This window comes from Procambarus clarkii, chromosome 65, assembly GCF_040958095.1.
Source record: "Procambarus clarkii isolate CNS0578487 chromosome 65, FALCON_Pclarkii_2.0, whole genome shotgun sequence".
NCBI lineage: Eukaryota > Metazoa > Arthropoda > Malacostraca > Decapoda > Cambaridae > Procambarus > Procambarus clarkii.
In genome coordinates, this window is record NC_091214.1 from 19,945,614 (window position 1) to 19,964,943 (window position 19,330).

Here is a 19,330-nt window from a genome sequence, read left to right on the forward strand (position 1 = left end):
GTGGTGATCTCACAGATGTTAACAACTACAGACCTATATCAATCCTGCCTAACTTGTCAAAAATATTCGAAAAACTAATCTACAAGCAGCTTTACTCTTTTCTAGCCAAACACAATATACTTAGCTCTTGTCAATATGGCTTCAGACCCAAAAAAAAGCACTAACGATGCACTTATTAGTATGATTAACTTAATTCACGCAGCTCTTGATAAAAAGGAGTTTCCTGTTGGGTTATTTGTGGACCTGCGTAAGGCTTTTGACACTGTCAACCATCAAAACCTTCTTCTTAAATTACATCATTATGGAGTCAGAGGACACTCCCTGCAATACCTCAAATCTTATCTTACTGACAGGCTCCAGTATGTTTCTGTGAATAATACAATTTCTCGCACCCTACCCATCAACATTGGTGTTCCTCAGGGCAGCATACTTGGCCCTCTCCTCTTTCTCATCTACATTAATGACCTTCCAAATGCCTCCCAACACCTCAAACCAATTATATTTGCTGACGACACAACCTTCATTTACTCCAGTCCTGACCCCCTTGCTCTAAATGCCACAGTAAATACTGAGCTAGAGAAAGTCCATCTTTGGCTAACTGCCAACAAACTCACCCTTAACATTGACAAAACGTTTTATATCCTGTTTGGCAATAAATCCTCTAATCAGATAAATCTCAAAATAAACAATACCCAAATTTGTAACAAATTAGATGGCAAATTCCTTGGCGTTCTCATCGACCACAAGCTGAATTTCCAGGGACACATTCTAAATATATCAAAAAAAGTTTCAAAAACTGTTGGCATTCTTTCTAAGATCAGATATTATGTACCCCGCCCTGCCCTGGTTACCCTCTATTACTCCCTTATCTATCCATATCTCAACTATGGTATTTGTGCTTGGGGTTCTACTACCCAAAATCATTTACGTCCTCTAATTACTCAACACAAAGCTGCTATTAGGGCAATATCCAACTCTGGCCCCAGACATCACTCGGTACCCTTACTCAAATCTCTGAATATGTTAGATATTAAGTCACTGCACATTCTCTCTTGTGTATTATACATATATAAAACGCTGAACTGTAATGCCAATCCTGACCTCAAAAGCTTCATTGAAGGTTGTAACAGAACCCATGAGCACCACACCAGAAATAAATACAGTTTTGATATTCCTAGAGTACGCCTTAATCAAACTAGAAATGCTCTACAAATCAAGGGACCCAGAATGTGGAATGACCTTCCCAACCATGTTAAAGACTGTACCTCTCTCAACCAGTTTAAGTTAAAAACGAAAGGACAAATGTGGGGGGGGGGGCCTTTGACAATTTTTTCCATTTACTAATAAAAAATGTATCATACTTTCATACATCATTCATACATACGATACTTTCTGAAAATAAAAGATAAGAAATTCAATAGATGTCAGCGTTTAAGTGTTCCTCTGTGACTTGTTTGTATAACTATCAAGAGAAAGTTCAAATATTTAACAACAGATCATTAATTAAGGCAAGAAAAATTTACAAACTGTAAACTCACGTTGAAAACTGGCCGAGGGTCATCGTTCAGAAAGCTATTTGGGAATAAATATACAACTGCTGCACGTGTTTCAGCAGTTGATTAAAGGTCAATTCTATGGAGAGAGAGAGTGAGATAGAGTGAGAGAGAGAGAGATAGAGTGAGTGAGTGAGAGAGAGTGTAAGTGAGGTAGAGAGTGGCGGCGGGGGCGGCTGAAGGAGAGAGCGGCCAGGCCGTCATGGCGGGGAGTGGCGGCGGCGGCCGTGCAGACGACACTACTATGGCAGGATTCCGGGACAGGAACTCTCGCGTCGTCGGCACCTGGAAGGTAACTGTGGCCGCCCATACATGGCCACCTGGTGATGCTGGCCACCCACCACCCTCCCGCCGCCCTCCTGGCACGCCCACGCCACTAATATCCAGTATTCCCCACTCTGGAGGCTGTTGCCCTGTGCTGGCCAGGGGCGCCCTCGGCCCTCACATTGATCATGTTAACCCTACCTCATATTTCCCCACCTCGGGCTGACCCCTGTGTGGGGTCAGTGGTGAGGCGGGGGTCACTAGGGGTCACGGCCGTAATGGACAGCCGTGACCTACTTGACACTTAACAAAGACGACACTGACCTGTATTACTCCAGCACTTGACCTCTCCAGGACTGTCTACTCACCTAGTTGTGCTTGCGGGGGTTGAGCTCTGGCTTTGGTCCCGCCTCTCAACTGTCAATCAACAGATGTACAGGTTCCTGAGCCTACCGGGCTCTTAAGATATCTACATCTGAAACTGTTTATTTACTTATTTATATACAGGAAGGTACATTGGGGGTTAACAGAGAATATAGAAATTAAGTTAATTCTTGTAAAGCCACTAGGACACAGCATTTCTGGCAAGTCCTGAAACTAACAATTTTTATATAATTCACAGTAAAATTGACAAAAAATGTTTACAGGTACTTTACAGCTTTACTTTACAGGTACAGATTATTTTGAGCAGAATAATTACAGTAAAATTGACAGAAAATGTTTACAGGTCCATTGCAAGAAATTTTGACACAAAAGCAGATTAGAATAATACACAATAATAAACAAGGATTAAGAGGTACATTAGGATAACATTCATGGTTATACATTGGTTCACTGAAGCACAGTATGAGGATCATTTCAAGGAATTATGCAGTAGAATATGCTCTCAAAACAATGAAGATGAAATTAGGTACTTTTTGGTTTTATTTTTGAATAAGGCAAAAGTTGGACAGCTTTTCAATTCATTAGGGAGTGAGCTCCATAGACTAGGTCCCTTTATTCCCTGTGTATGGAGTCAGCCTCCACCACATCACTTCCTAATGCATTCCACCTGTTTAACTACTCTGACACTGAAAAAGTTCTTTGTAACGTCTCTGTGGCTCATTTGGGTACTCAGTCTCCACCTTGTGTTCCCTTGCTCGCGTACCACCTGTGTTAAACAGTTTGTCCTTATCTACCTTGTCAATTCCTCTAATAGTTGTGACGGTAGTGATCATGTCTCTCCTAACTCTTCTGTCTCCCAGTGTCGTGAGGTTCAGTTCCAGTAATCTTTCCTCATATCTCATTCCTCTCAGCTCAGGGACTAGCCTGATGGCATAACATCGTTTTGTGTTTGACTAGATGTGGACTCTAGGCTGGAGCTGCATATTCCAGTATTGGTCTGATATATGAGGTATACAGGTTCTGAATGATTCCTTACACAAGTTTCTGAAGGCTGTTCTTATTGTTTGCCAGCCTTGCATATGCCGCTGATGTTATCCTTTTGATGGATAAACATATAAAACAGGTCTTCGGGGAACAGGTCTGGTGTGATATCAACCACCACATATTTCTCTTGTCCTGACTGCTGAAGTTCTTCTTCTTCCAGCTGGTACCTTGTGTTTGACTGCCTCCTACTTCCTATGCCTATCTTCGTCACTGCACTTGCTCGAGTTAAAATCTCGTAGCCATTTGCTGGACAATTTTTTCAGCCAGTTCATGTTTTGTGTGTGTGTGTGTGTTTTTGTGTGTTAGTGCAGGATTGAGTACTGGGGTCACACCCACCACAAAGGGGGGGGGGGGAGGGTCACCTCACCACCTTTGCCTTTTTCACCTACTGGGATTTAACTAACCCAGTTAGTGTTGAAGGATTTAATTTACTGAGCACCCATCACCAGATTTATGCTTTGTTCAATATTGACTTTCATATTGCAATTCAAAAAATCACTAAAAATTCTGTGTTAGCTTTGAGACTTTCCCAAAATGCTGTCTGAGAGTTACTTTGTAACAATGTACCGCTTGGTTACCAACAAGTGTAATTTCACAACTGGGAGATTTAACTTTTTTTTTTACATTTAACTAGAATTTGTTAAGGTGAATATAATGACATGATTAACTACTGGCATGTTAATCCCTAAAATGTCAACCTACTGACTTGTTAGGTAATATTCATATACTGTACTTGATAGTCATGATTGTATATTATTTGCTTGCTTTCTGTGAGTGTTCTAGGAGTGGTTGTAAACATGAAATTAGTAGGATGAAGTCAAATTAAGCTTCTCCTAATCACCCAGTCACAGCATAAATGTTGAATCCTCATCTTGCTGTAGCAGAGAGAGCTGGTTTCCACTAAATGGTGTTAACTACCTTTATTGTAATGCATCTTGAATATTTCAAGCTTTCCACTGAGTATCCAAGAGAATAAAGCTACTCTGTCATGTTACAGGTCAATTAAATGTGTCTACATTCATTCAATACATATCCAACACTTATTTATTTATTTATATACAATGTACATTGGGGGTTAAGAGAGTACGGGGCCTCGTAGCCTGGTGGATAGCGCGCAGGACTCGTAATTCTGTGGCGCGGGTTCGATTCCCGCACGAGGCAGAAACAAATGGACAAAGTTTCTTTCACCCTGAATGCCCCTGTTACCTAGCAGTAAATAGGTACCTGGGAGTTAGTCAGCTGTCACGGGCTGCTTCCTGGGGGTGGAGGCCTGGTCGAGGACCGGGCCACGGGGACACTAAAGCCCTGAAATCATCTCAAGATAACCTCAAGAAGTAGTATGATGATGATTTTACATTCTTGTAAAGCCACTAGCACGCATAGCGTTTTGGGCAAACTTACGGGATTATTATTCCGAGCAAAAGAACAATGGCATTTGTAACTTTTAATTTGTTGCCAGTTCTACATTTACAATTATATATACGTATAGAGTTAATATTAAGTTAGACTAGATTTAGCAAAGTTTGGAAAGGGTTTTGGTGTGATTGTCAGTGTGTGTGAAGGGCCACTGAGGCAGGGGAAACTTGGAAGGGTTATATTAGCATTTTCATCAGGCCTTCATAATATCAACTATGCTTATACTGTGTATTCTTGACTCTCCAGGTTAATTGGGATTGTTAAATTAAGATTTCCAATAAATCATTGCCAATTAAAATTTCTTGCTGATAACTATCCATGATTATCAGATGATATCTAAGTTGGTCCTATTTCCTTCATGAAAACATTGTAGAAGAGTCTCAAGAATATTGTATACTTGTTAACAAGTAGGATATCTTTATTAATCCTTTTGCTTTGGTTTGGTTTATAATAGTAATCAATAGAATTAATATGAAAGCAAAATAATAAATACATGCCGTTCTGTACTTGAAATATCGTGACTGATTGACCTGACTTATCTTCTTGTAATTCAAATTATTCTCTATGAACTTCCAATACCATTCCAAAAGCACCATTCTTTTTTCACTGTTTACTGTGTGTTGTTCATTTCAGATCATCGAGTGTGTTTCACTGTCAGGATCATCAGAGGCAACAGGAATTGAGGGGTAAGTTATTATAATCTGCCTTGATACTCTTGCTGGAAATCCTCCCCAATGTGACACAAATTCATACTCATTCCTCCACCTAAAGCACTTTGCTAAGTATAATGTACAGGTGTTGTTAATTTACATAATGACTTTATAGTCTCAAATGGTATAATAATTTTTTGCATTCTCAAGTGAAAGTGAAGCCAGATGTTTATTTATGCAAAATTTGTTGTAAAACCAGACTGTTTCATAGGTACAGTATCAGTTGTGTTTGTTGGCGTCTATGTGTACATTTATAATTATATTTCATTGTGCTGGGGTACAGGCAGCCAGTGTGTATCTTAGGCTTGTATTCCCCCCCCCCCCCCCCCCAGGTCAAATTACTGACCCTCCACAGGATGTAACCCCACAACAAGCTGACTAATTTCTGGCTACCTATTTACTGCTAGGTAAATAGGCCCATTAGGTGATAGAAAATGCTGCCAACCATTTCTGTCCCGCCCAGGATTCAAACCCGGAATTCTCGATTGTGAGTTGAGAACCATCCCGACTGTACTGCATAGACTTTCCTCTCATTACCTTCATTATTACCCATTACCAAATGGGTCCCGATACTACAGTCGGGTTCGTTCTCAACACACAATTGAGAATTCCGGATTTGAATCCTAGGCGGGACCGTAATGGTTGGCCACATTTCCTATCACCTAATGTCCCTGTTCACCAAGCAATAAATAGGTACCCATAAAGTTAGTCAGCTTGTTGTGGGGTTACATCCTGAGGAGGGTCAATATCGGTAATTTGACTGGGAAGGGGGGGACCCCCAAAAATGTCAAAACATGAATGAATACACTCTGGCTTCCTGTCTCCTTACACAATGGATTAATTTAAATTCAAATTATTTTACTGCAAGGGCATTCACTCTCATACAAAAAATGATAAATTACCATATCTTTACTATGCTAAAACTTTACTGTGGATTGAGCAGCTGATTATACAGTACTGAAAATTATAATCAACTACTACATAATAACCATATTATGTGGTTATGTGGCAAGAATGTTAGAAACCTGAGATATTCTCAGTAACCACACGTGTAAAAATATAACTGAAGCCGCTGCACAGAAGCTTACTCGCCGGGGTCGATCTTGTGGCTGGAGCGCCCCCCTCCCTCCTCACAGGGACCAGTCTCCCAAGGCTGGCCACAGGGCAGGTGTGGGAGGTGGAACCCGTCCGCACAGCATTTGGCATGTGCTGTGGCTGATTGCGTAGAGGTCGCGCCCTGTGGCTGACCTCTTTACCCATGGAGTGTGCGCATGCAGCCAGGTGCAATCAGATTCACTCATTTTCCTTCATACAGAAACTTTCCCGCTTTTCCAAGCAGGATTATTTTTTTCTGTGACACGAAAATGTTTATAAGATCATTGATGAAATAACTATGATTCATCAAAATTATTATTGACAATTATCACTGTACAATGTGAAGGTAAAGGAAAGACCCAATACTGTATATTTATAAATGCATTAAAAGCTAATTTTTTAGATGTAACCAACATCCTTTCTCAAGGTGCTCTGTACAAAGAACATTGTTTACAGTTCCTTGAGAAAGGATGTAGGTTACATCCAAAATTTAGGTTTTTATACCTTTATACATATATTGTTTTTTCTTCACCTTCATTCAAGCACTATGGCATTGTAATAAGTTTCTCCACTGTACAATGTGTTATTAATAGGACTTAGGGTAATGTTTAAATAATAATCGAATGTGACATTGTTACAAAATCCTGAGTATATTACTGCTAATTTATAGTGGAACTTTTATTTATGCCAATGCTGCATATTACTGTATGTGGTTAATTAATGATGGAACACAATAATAATGCAAAATTCATGTTTCGTAGTGCTGTTTTCATTTGAATGAATGACTAAAGTTTCATATTTAATTTCAGGACCGAGTTTGTGCTGTCCGAAGCCGGAGATGTCACGTGGACCGTTACCGATGGCTGCGATGCACTCCCGCTCTTTTCCTGCCAAATGTATGAGGTGTATACTTACCAAAATCTTCAGTGTTATGGCAATAGAACATTGCTTCGCTTTGCTGCTTATAATGGACACATTATTGAATTTAGAGTAAGTTGATGTATTTATTTACTTTTCTTCCATGTAAGATATTAATTTTTCCATGTGAGCACACAGGGTAGAGGGGAGCTTGATCCCAGAAAAAAAAAACACACACACGTTAGAAGATAGAAGGAAAAGAAGTGATATGATCACTAAGTACAAAATAGTAACAGTCATCGACAAAATACAGGAATTTTGGGAACCTGCAACTTCAAGAACAAGAGGTCACAGATTCAAGCTAAGGAAGTAGAGATGCCCCAAAATAATTAGAAAGTCATCTTTTGCAAACAGTGTTCGCAATAATTTAAGTAAGAAGGCATTAGATGTCAAAACCATCAGTAGTTTCAGAGTGTCATATAATTCAAGTGTCATACAATTCATATGACCGAATACCGGAAAGACGGGACTCCTCTAGCATAGCTCTCATTCTGTAACTACACTTAACACTATCGCACGCGCCACGAGAGCGCCGCAGACTTTGATGTCATGGAGCCAATGGTGCGAGCGAGCGTGCGGCGACGTTTAAATGTGAATACTTGTTTCAGTTTTCTCACCTTAATTCTCGTGCTACATCGTTCGTTTTGGTATCATTGTGTTCGCAATTAAATTCCCTGCAGTTGTATATGCATATAATGTCCAAAAGCCTTGCGAGACTCCCCACAGCAAAGCCTGAAGTCGGAAAAGTTACCCGTGAGCGCACAAAATCAATAAAATGTGTATACTGTACTCGTTTCAGTTTTCTCACCTTAATTCTTGTGCTACATCGCTCGATTTGGTATCATTGTGTTCACAATTAAATTCCCTACAGGTGTATTGGAATATAATGTACAAAAGCCTGGAGTGCCTCCCTGCAGGAAAGCCTAAAGTTACCCGTAAACGAGCGCCAGTTTGTATACTGCAACACTGCAACCTAATGTGTATACTCGTTCAGTTTGATAACATCAATTTTCGTGTTACGTCTTTCATTTTGGTATCAAATTGTTTGCAATGAAAAGGTGCGTATTTTAAAACTAGTCCCATAATAATAGAGCAATAACTGGAATTTTAACAAATATTTTAATTCTGGAAGCTCATCATCACAAATTATTTATATCTTTCCAGTGTTCTGACATAAATTTTTGTGTTACATCTTTCATTTTGGTATCAAATTGTTCGTGACGTAAAGGCGCGCATTTTAAAACTAGTCCCATAATAATAGCACAATAAGTAGAATTTTAACAAATATTTTAAAATTTTGACCAAAAACCTGTTTATAATCATATAAGTGTTCGGACATCAAGTTTCATGTTACGTCTTTCATTTTGGTATCAAATTGTGTGCATTCTAAAGGCGTTTAATTTGAAACTATCCCGAGGTCGATCGGATAAAAAATGAATTTTATATAAATATTTTTGTAGTGGATGCGAGTCCTTTCCAAAGCTAGCACTCTGGAGAAAAAATGGACATGATACGTATCCAAAGAGAGCGATAGTGTTAAGTAACTACCAGTTGACTGAGAGTTCAATCAACTGAACTGACAGAACCAAAGAAGCTAAGCTCATTCCCCACATAAGCACAATCAGACTAGCACAGCAGTTAGGTAGATAAAGTTAGGTACTGTAATTGTTTTTGAGGTCCTGGGTTTGAGGCTGTGATGTTCCAAGTGAATGAAAACCCATTACAAGCTGAATAATAAGAATTTCAGAGTAATTGTGCATGGTCCTGTACATGGACACACGAGGAGCAGCTAGCCGAGTTTACCCGAGAGCCACTAACACTAGTGGCCTCGACGAAGACAGGAAGCCGGCGGCTTGTCCAATGTCCCCCCCCCCCCCATTTGCCTTGACGATCTTTTCCAGTTGTACTTTAAACGTGAGCAGAGTTTTGGTATTTACTGCTTCGGCGGGTAGGTGGTACTTTAGAGATTATTCAAATTATTCTACTTGGAAAGGAACTTTTCACTTTAACTCAAAACACTTTTTTTTTTCTTTTAGCTTGACCAACCAGTGATGTCTCGAGACCTGATGTTGTTGACGTATGATGGATGGTTCATGCTGCAGTGTGAGAAGGTGAGTCTGGTTTGTTTCAGGCTGTAAAGATTGGGTGTGTGGATGAGGGAGGTCGAGGGTGTGTGGATGAGGGAGGTCGAGGGTGTGTGGATGAGGGAGGTTGAGGGTGTGAGGATGAGGAAGGTCGAGGGTGTGAGGATGAGGGAGGTGGAGGGTGTATGGATGAGGGAGGTCGAGGGTGTGAGGATGAGGAAGGTCGAGGGTGTGTGGATGAGGGAGGTCGAGGGTGTGAGGATGAGGGAGGTCGAGGGTGTGTGGATGAGGGAGGTCAAGGGTGTGTGGATGAGGGAGGTCGAGGGTGTGAGGATGAGGGAGGTCGAGGGTGTGAGGATGAGGGAGGTCGAGGGTGTGAGGATTAGGGAGGTCAAGGGTGTGAGGATGAGGAAGGTCGAGGGTGTGTGGATGAGGAAGGTCGAGGGTGTGTGGATGAGGAAGGTCGAGTGTGTGAGGATGAGGGAGGTCGAGGGTGTGAGGATTAGGGAGGTCGAGGGTGTGAGGATGAGGAAGGTCGAGGGTGTGTGGATGAGGAAGGTCGAGGGTGTGAGGATGAGGGAGGTCGAGGGTGTGAGGATTAGGGAGGTCGAGGGTGTGTGGATGAGGAAGGTCGAGGGTGTGTGGATGAGGAAGGTCGAGGGTGTGTGGATGAGGAAGGTCGAGGGTGTGAGGATGAGGGAGGTCAAGGGTGTGAGGATGAGGAAGGTCGAGGGTGTGAGGAGGAGGAAGGTCGAGGGTGTGTGGATGAGGAAGGTCGAGGGTGTGAGGATGAGGGAGGTCAAGGGTGTGAGGATGAGGAAGGTCGAGGGTGTGAGGATGAGGAAGGTCGAGGGTGTGTGGATGAGGGAGGTCGAGGGTGTGTGGATGAGGGAGGTCGAGGGTGTGAGGATGAGGGAGGTCGAGGGTGTGAGGATGAGGAAGGTCGAGGGTGTGAGGATGAGGAAGGTCGAGGGTGTGAGGATGAGGAAGGTCGAGGGTGTGAGGATGAGGAAGGTCGAGGGTGTGAGGATGAGGAAGGTCGAGGGTGTGAGGATGAGGAAGGTCGAGGGTGTGAGGATGAGGAAGGTCGAGGGTGTGAGGATGAGGAAGGTCGAGGGTGTGAGGATGAGGAAGGTCGAGGGTGTGAGGATGAGGAAGGTCGAGGGTGTGAGGATGAGGAAGGTCGAGGGTGTGAGGATGAGGAAGGTCGAGGGTGTGAGGATGAGGGAGGTCGAGGGTGTGAGGATGAGGGAGGTCGAGGGTGTGAGGATGAGGGAGGTCGAGGGTGTGAGGATGAGGGAGGTCGAGGGTGTGAGGATGAGGGAGGTCGAGGGAGGTCGAGGGTGTGAGGATGAGGAAGGTCGAGGGTGTGAGGATGAGGAAGGTCGAGGGTGTGAGGATGAAGGAGGTCGAGGGTGTGAGGATGAGGGAGGTCGAGGGTGTGAGGATGAGGAAGGTCGAGGGTGTGAGGATGAGGAAGGTCGAGGGTGTGAGGATGAGGGAGGTCGAGGGTGTGAGGATGAGGGAGGTCGAGGGTGTGAGGATGAGGGAGGTCGAGGGTGTGAGGATGAGGAAGGTCGAGGGTGTGAGGATGAGGGAGGTCGAGGGTGTGAGGATGAGGGAGGTCAAGGGTGTGAGGATGAGGGACGTCGAGGGTGTGAGGATGAGGGACGTCGAGGGTGTGAGGATGAGGGACGTCGAGGGTGTGTGGATGAGGGAGTTCGAGGGTGTGAGGATGAGGGACGTCGAGGGTGTGAGGATGAGGGACGTCGAGGGTGTGTGGATGAGGGACGTCGAGGGTGTGTGGATGAGGGACGTCGAGGGTGTGTGGATGAGGAAGGTCGAGGGTGTGAGGATGAGGGAGGTCGAGGGTGTGAGGATGAGGGAGGTCGAGGGTGTGAGGATGAGGGAGGTCAAGGGTGTGAGGATGAGGGACGTCGAGGGTGTGAGGATGAGGGACGTCGAGGGTGTGAGGATGAGGGACGTCGAGGGTGTGTGGATGAGGGAGTTCGAGGGTGTGAGGATGAGGGACGTCGAGGGTGTGAGGATGAGGGACGTCGAGGGTGTGTGGATGAGGGACGTCGAGGGTGTGTGGATGAGGGACGTCGAGGGTGTGTGGATGAGGGAGTTCGAGGGTGTGAGGATGAGGGAGGTGGAGGATGTGAGGATGGCTTGCAGAATGACAGTCAATTAGTCATGTTATAAAATCAAATTGGTGAGGTGTTGTATAAATAATGTTTTTTTTACTACTATGCTTCATAGACCTATCCTGTTGGGTAAGAAAAATTTAGGATTTAGAAAAAACAATTATACACTATGTAATTGTGTGAGTGGTTTTTCTGTGAGTGTATAGATGTTCATTTGAAGTGTACGTGCATAAAATGCAGTGCATGAGTCAATATATGAAATGTGAGTTTTTCGTACCTCATGTTGAAGGTTGAGAGGAGATATGTGAGTTTGTTAGGTTATGAAACATCTAGTTTAGTGGGATTGGGTAGCAAAATTGTACTGTACTTGTGTTAGATGACAAGAGACGGCTAAAGCGGTGTAAAATTATGGCAAGTTTGGACAATAAAAACATAATAAGGTAACAAGATGTATATTTAATATGAATGGTTACAGCAGTGATTGTTGTGTGGTATGAGAGCAGCGTAATCAGGCAAGTCGTAAATTGAGACTGTCGAGTGCAGGTGGCGGCAGAGATGGCGAGTGGTGATTGTAACCAAATCCATCTGGTGGAATGGCTAGGTGTGTGGTAAATTAGAGGTGTTGCTTCTGGCTGAGCCATATTGAGACCCCCAGATGCTGTTATCAGATGGCTTTATCTTCCTGTCCACCTGACCCGGCTTAGATCAAGGCTGTTCGTTAACTGGTTAATGGAAAACTGCTTAATGTCCTTTGCAGTATGTTGAATTCCTGAAATGTTTAAATACCTTCCACATTGTCATTGTTGACTTTGGTAAAAAAAAAAATTCTGCCATTGTGAAATGCGAAAAGTGAATGTGTTACTGTAGCAGGAAAAAAACAAATTAGGTATAGGGTGCAGTTTGTGCTAAAAATAAGAAACAACTTGGAAAAGCGTTTAAAATGTTTGTTATTAAAAATTTAAGTGTTTTGAGCATAATAAAATGTTATTTTTAGAGTGAGTCTCTCGGTTGCTTCCCCAAGCTCAGAGCCTAATGCTTGATACAACCCAAGTTACAATAAACATGCTGGGCTCTAGTCAACCTATCGCACCACCTTGGCAAGAAAGAACTATTGTAGGTGCCCATTGAAATGCCAATGGGGGCTTGGAATTACTGTTACTAAAGAAAGGTAATGGATAAACCCAGCCAGAAAATCCTGCAGTGCATGAATAATACAATGATTCTATCAGTATTTTAATTATAAACAAACATGCACGGAAGCCTTCCACCAATTACAAACCAAAAACAGCCAAGGAAAGGAGACATTCCTTTCAAAGGAATGTCATTCAAGGCAGTGGGAATGCCCTGCCCAAAGACTACCAGGGCAAGCCAGAGATATTCACAACCCTGCCAAAAGCAGGCCCGGGTATGGACAAAAAAGTCTGGGGCCGACTGGCAGACCTTGGAATCACACCATTGAGCAGTGATCATTAATTAAAAGATTAAGATGTATTTTCCACTGTTCCCTTGTGTCAAATACCCGAGAAGATCATTTGCAGACTACTTTGCTATGTTGGGGGTGATAAATCGACTAAAGCTTAACTGAATTGTGTCTTGGACCATTTGCTCTGGCTGTGGGAACAACTGCATGGAACCTTTGCCAACAAAACAAAAAATTTATGATGTATCATAAATGTAATGTAAAGTTGATATTACCAAAGCTATATGAAGGTCATAATGTTATGTAGTGCCAAAATTAAGTATCGGTAAATACTGAAACGGTAGCATTATTTATCAGTGGTGCAAGCACAGTTAATTTTGTTAACTATCTTACTTGCTGTTGAATGTATAAACTATACTGCATTTTACTTATAATATTAAATTAATTGTATTGCCAAAGCTCTTAACTAGTAAATGTGAGCAATTTGACAAAACTGATCCTGCCACGTTTATTTCAAAGCCCCAAAAAAAATAAGTTATCGAGTTGTTGAGAAAATTTAGGAAATTGTGTTGATAGATGTAAGAACATAGGTAAGTCCAGTACATTTTATGCTTACGTTTTGCTGTGTCGCAGTACTGTACTGTACACACTTACATAGTATGTTATTAATTTTAATTTTGTTTATACTTGATTTTTTTCAGCTGAGCACTCCAGAGATTGCTCCAGACCTTCCATATTCCCTCCTTCCAGCACTTTCTGATGGCTACTTCTCAGATATCATCATCACTGCAAAGTCAGGAAGAAAGGTGAGGGTAGTCTTTTTCTCTGATTTGTCCATTTATTTCTTAAACTGGTTCTACTCAGTTTACTTTACAAATAGTTCTCACTGTTTCTCGATGCATACTCACTTTCTCGATTCTTTATGCACACTTCATCCCTATATCCTTATGTGCACTCACCACATCTGTCCCTCTTCTTGGCCTTTCCTCTTTCTACCCTCAAACTCACTGCCAGTTCATTTTTACAATTATCATCCATTCATTCAGCATAACTAATGTCTCAATAAAATCGGCTCAGTCTTACTATTTACAGACTTTTTGCAATTCACATTTTTCCATGACATTTTCACATCTTGATTGCTCTATTCTGACATAACAGATGTATCTTAGTGCATTTAGTTCTACTACTCTAACTGTTGATTTTTTGTGCTTTAGCAATGGCAGCATCTCACATTGGTACCACTTCTTTGTCTAACCTTCTAGCTGCCACAACTTCTAACAGCAAAAATAACTTTTCCTTCAATAATTTATTCTTCTCTCATTTGTTTTAATTCACAAATTCCTCCTCCTCTCAATTACAGATCCCTTGCATTTAAAAATCAACCACTTCTTGGATGTTTTGTTTTTCCTGCTATTTTTAGCCAATTGAGACAAATTCGTGAGATACTGTATGTATTTCTTTGCCAGGTAATAAATATTTTAATTTATTTTCCATTCCTCAGTTTGAGGTGCACAGCATAGTTTTGGAGTCAAGCATGCCGAGTATAGAGTGGTCATCCCTGTGTGGTGTAGATGATGCCGCCCTGGAGACCATCCTGCACTACCTGTACTCCTGCTGCCTCCCCTCCACACTCACTGTTGCAACTGCTCACAAGACCATTGCAGCCACCCAACATTTAGATGGCTTTGACGACTTTAGAAAGAAATGTGATATCTTCATTAAGAACACAAATCTCAGGAACAGTGAGTGAACATTTTTTGTTTTTTTTGTGCTGTTTTTTTCACATACAATGGAACTGGTTTTCTGGACTACAGTAATTTGGACTCGATTATCAAGGTTTTAATTTGTGTATTTATCTCAAAATTTTGTGAATGTTTTCATACTATAAATATTAGAACATTCACATAATATACTGTATACACTTTGAATGGGTGGCCTGGGCTGCCATCTGATGGCAGTCAGGGACATCATGGATTAAGTGTGTACCCCCCAAGGCAACGATTGTTTGCCTCCTTTTCTCATCAGAATGAGATGGCCCGGTTGACACTTGAGTGCTCACTTGTACTCCACCAGTTGTTGCTCTCTCTGGTGGGGCTCAAATAGATGTCTTCTGTGTCTCTCGTTACCATAGTCTTGGCCGTTTTGTCCACTGTGAGGAGCTGACTCTGGGAGCATCTGAGGACATTAGCTCAGAAAGAGGGTGTTGAGCAGAGTGAAATATTACTTTCTGAGCCAGTCTCTTGAATTATATTGTGCATTCCATTTTTGTCTCCCTCTTTTCCGAGCTTACTAGGGTGGTCTTTGTTTCAAGTGGGGATTGCCAGTTCTGCCGATACTGTACAATTTTAGTAACTGGTGTTACCACCAAGAAGCAATTTTGACTCATAAATAATAGTTAGCATAGCAGTAATTGATGTGTGTTTCCTGTTTTTAATTACTGCCTTCCAGGGGTATACAAATATCCCTGTATTGTATCCCTGAGATGGCTCCCTCTTGTCTCATAGCGAGCTGGTACTAAAGTGCTAGATTGAGTTACTTGTCACTGTCTCTTTCACGTAATTTTCTTGACAACCATTTGTCAAGGTATTTGTCACAGGTGAAGGGGATGAGGTTGACAAGAACCAAGCAAGTGATATAAATCTTAGGTGGACATTATGGGCTCTGGCTCAGGAGGGATCCAATTAACACTTTGCTTGGCCGATAACTCATAATGCGTCCTTATATAAATATACTGTACTCAGTCTGGATGAGGATGCACACAGAGTCCAAAAATAAAATATTCATTAAAGATCATTATGGGATTAGTGTTAAAATGTGCGCCTTTTGATTGCGAACAATTTATTACCAGAATGAACAACGTAACACAAAAATTGAGATAACAAAACTGGAAAGAGTAAAACTGGGAACGCTCCCACGTGCACCCACACTAAAATGTGTATACTTTATTCTTTCCAGTGTTCTGACCTTACTTTGTGCTACATTGTTCATTTTAGTATCAAATTGTTTGCAATCTAAAGGCGCGCATTTTAAACTAGTCCCATAATAATTGAACAATAAATGGAATTTTAACAAATATTTGAATTTTGGACGCAAAATGCGTCTCCACGGGACATCCATAGAGTTAATTATAAACTCAATATCCATCTCCGCAAGCTGAAAGTGTTAAGTCTAGCCAGCCTGCGGTCTACCCTAGTGCCCATAACGTTCATAAGTTTGCTGCTTTGGCTGCAGTGGTCGGCAACATGTCTTGGGCTGACATTTGCACACGTGGGTTTTGGAAGTCGAACAGGGGTCCTGGTCGCCCATTATCTGGTCAGTATTCCTGGTCCCAGTCATTCGTGTGTGGCTTTGAGTCACAGGTTGCAGCCAGTTGTCTCAACTTAACGTTGATGTGCACATGGTGACTGCCTTCCGGGTAAGTCCCTCTTTTTACTGTCTTTGGTTAGGTAATTCCAGGGAGCCGGAGAGACTCCCCCACAGAAAACCACCGTTGAATGTAATGAAACGCAATTTTCTGGGTGAGCCCCCGGAGGTTCTTTGGTACCCTCCCTCCCTCCCTCCAGTTGGCGGTTTTGTTTTTTGATGCTTAGCCTCTGAACTGAGGTGTGAGTAGCCGGCACGGGAGGTCTGGGGCTTACCCTCCCGGGAAGTGGAGGGTTGTGTGGATAAGCAGCGCAGCGGTGGTGTATGACGTTTGCTTGTTTGCGTGAGGGGGCCAGGTTCTGGCTCGTGGTCTTTAGTAGGCTGAACTCCATTGGCCGATGCCCAAGACTAATATAGCGTACTGTATATCAGTCCAGTAGCTCCGGGGAGCCTCCAGGTCTCACTCAGAAAATGGCGTTTCGTTACACTTAATGCTGGTTTTTTACATTAGTTTAGTCTATAATTTCTATCTATATGCAATATACGTTAACCCTTAAGCTGCTAAGGGGTCCTGAGGACATTTACACCCCTGTGCACAAGAAAAAAATTTCTAAAAAATGATTTCATCTTTTAAAAATGCTAATTTGTGTTCCCTGAGCACGGGGAAAAAAAATTATAGGTGACATATTTTGGACGCAACAGGCCGAGGAAGTCTGGCAAAATGTGGGCATTGACAGAGTGGTTGTCAGTGGCGGTCAGCGTCACCTGGGCTGACAGGTGGGAGTTGCCACAAAGATATTGTTACCTAATTATTTCAATGTCTCTGATTGATTTTTTCTTAGTTTTTTTTTTTTTTTTTAGCAATAATATTATTCAATAGTGTGATAGATTTATATAATAAAAGGGGGTGAATCATCGCTATACTCAAAAGTATGGTGTGCATATTAGTGATTCAATTATTATGTTCTTAAAACAATAAACAAATAGTTTTGCTGTTATTACACTCTATACACAGGTTATATATATATCTGCATGTTTTGTTCATCATAACGAACCACTAAGTTGGTATTATGAGTCGAAAAGTAACGAGGAGTGACCGCCACACACCAGCCAGCCACTCATTGCCACTCCCTCAACGCCTCACTCGCCCACTGTCTCCTCCCACCATCTTTTTTTTATATTTTATTCACTATATACAGACGTTATATATAAGTATCTACGTGTTTTGCTTGACACAACTGTACAACTAAGCTGATATAGTTAGTTCAGGCACTAAGAGACGTCGCTACACAGTCACCTGGTAGCTGCCTCCCTCACTCATTCAAGTTCACACGCACTAAAATTTCTCCTCCAACAATACCGTTTGTGGTGGTGTTGCACTATATACACACACATTATATATAAGTATCTATATGTTTTGTTCACCACAACTGTACAACTAAGCTTATATAGTTAGTTCAGGCACTAAGAGGCATCGCTATGCGCACAGTCGGCTGGCAGCTGCCTCCCTCACTCATTCAAGGTCAGGCGCACTAAAATTTCACCCCCAACAATACTGTTTGGGGTGTTATTGCACTATATACACACACATTATTTATAAGTATCTACATGTTGTATGCACCGTAACTGTACACCTAAGCTTGTAGGGTGCCTAAAGAGCATAGTGGTCACCCTCTACACATCCAGACAAGTCATGCAGACGACGCCACCTCCGTCACCCAAATGGCTCCTCCCAACATGATCCTTTCGCTGTTATTACACTAATACACACACTATATATAAGTATCTACATTTGTGTTCACCATAGAGAACCACTAAGCTGATATGGTAAATGCAGACAATAACAGGTGACCACACAGTCAGTAAACGATGCTATCTCCCTCCGTCCCTTAGCATCACTCCTCCCACAGCGCTAATTATCATAATCCTGATCATTTTTATCACAGTCAAAGGTCATCTGTAATATTGTCATCGCTAAATAATAGCAGTTACATATTTATTTTGACATTTTTAGGCAATGCTGTGGTCACAAGCTGAACAGCAATGCTGTTAGCTCATGCTGTGTGCACCAGCCTTGGTTGCTCCCACAGTACTGTGACTCTTATACCGGAGAATATTGCCCACAATTTTTTTTAAACATGGCGTCTGTTTACAAGAGCCCTGAGGAAGCTAATGTGAACCCCGTGTAGCCGCAGGCCATTTGAATTGTGCCTGGCACCCTATGGCGTATATATATGCCATGCGCACCATGGAACATGTTACTCATGGCGTATATATACGCCATGCGCAGCTTAAGGTTTAAGGAAGGAATTAACTTGGATCATTATCACCTTAAACATTAAGCACATTCCTGAGTAAATTAACTTTTACCAGATGAAGTTCCTCAGCATAATCTTTCTAATTATAATACAAATGAACAAATAATACAAATTCAATGCTAGATTTCTTGTCAATATGTCTACTTGAATTAAAATTTCTGGCATTATCAACAGATAATCAGCAAAAGTGCTGGGGGATTCTGCAGAGTTGAAAGACTTAAATATATAAACAAAAAATTCTGGAGGGACCCCCGTCGCCTCTCCTAAGCTATCCAGGCTGATGTATACTTATTTAGCTTTCTGGCATCAGAGTGCATGGAGGAGCTGCCTACCAGGGACCATGGCCAGAATTTGGCCCCCCTCAGAGAGACGCGAGAAGCAATGGCCTATGGAAACCCCTGTGTGGTTGGAAGCATTCTATGTCTGCCATCGACCGGGTCTGTCATCCAGAAAGGTAGGTGTCCCAAAACAAACCCCCACACTGGTGAAAATTGCTTCCGGAAGCTGAACGAGTGGACAGAACTCCCCAAACAAAAACTAGCAACTAGCATGACATCATGTTGCCGCTCCACCGTCTGCTGTATATATACCTACCAAACACCGTTATTTTTTGT

The 19,330-nt window shown here is 42.1% G+C and overlaps 1 protein-coding gene across 1 annotated transcript in view; it reads left to right on the forward strand.

Moving 5' to 3' along the window:
* Positions 1-1,639: 1,639 nt before the first annotated feature.
* LOC123771088 (uncharacterized) overlaps positions 1,640-19,330 on the forward strand; it is a 108,562-nt gene continuing 90,871 nt past the window's right edge. Inside the window, 6 exon segments of the mRNA XM_069309566.1 lie at positions 1,640-1,845; positions 5,295-5,347; positions 7,276-7,456; positions 9,421-9,495; positions 13,737-13,841; positions 14,537-14,777. Of these exon segments, the coding sequence (XP_069165667.1) occupies positions 1,756-1,845; positions 5,295-5,347; positions 7,276-7,456; positions 9,421-9,495; positions 13,737-13,841; positions 14,537-14,777 (745 nt within the window). The 5' untranslated portion in view covers positions 1,640-1,755.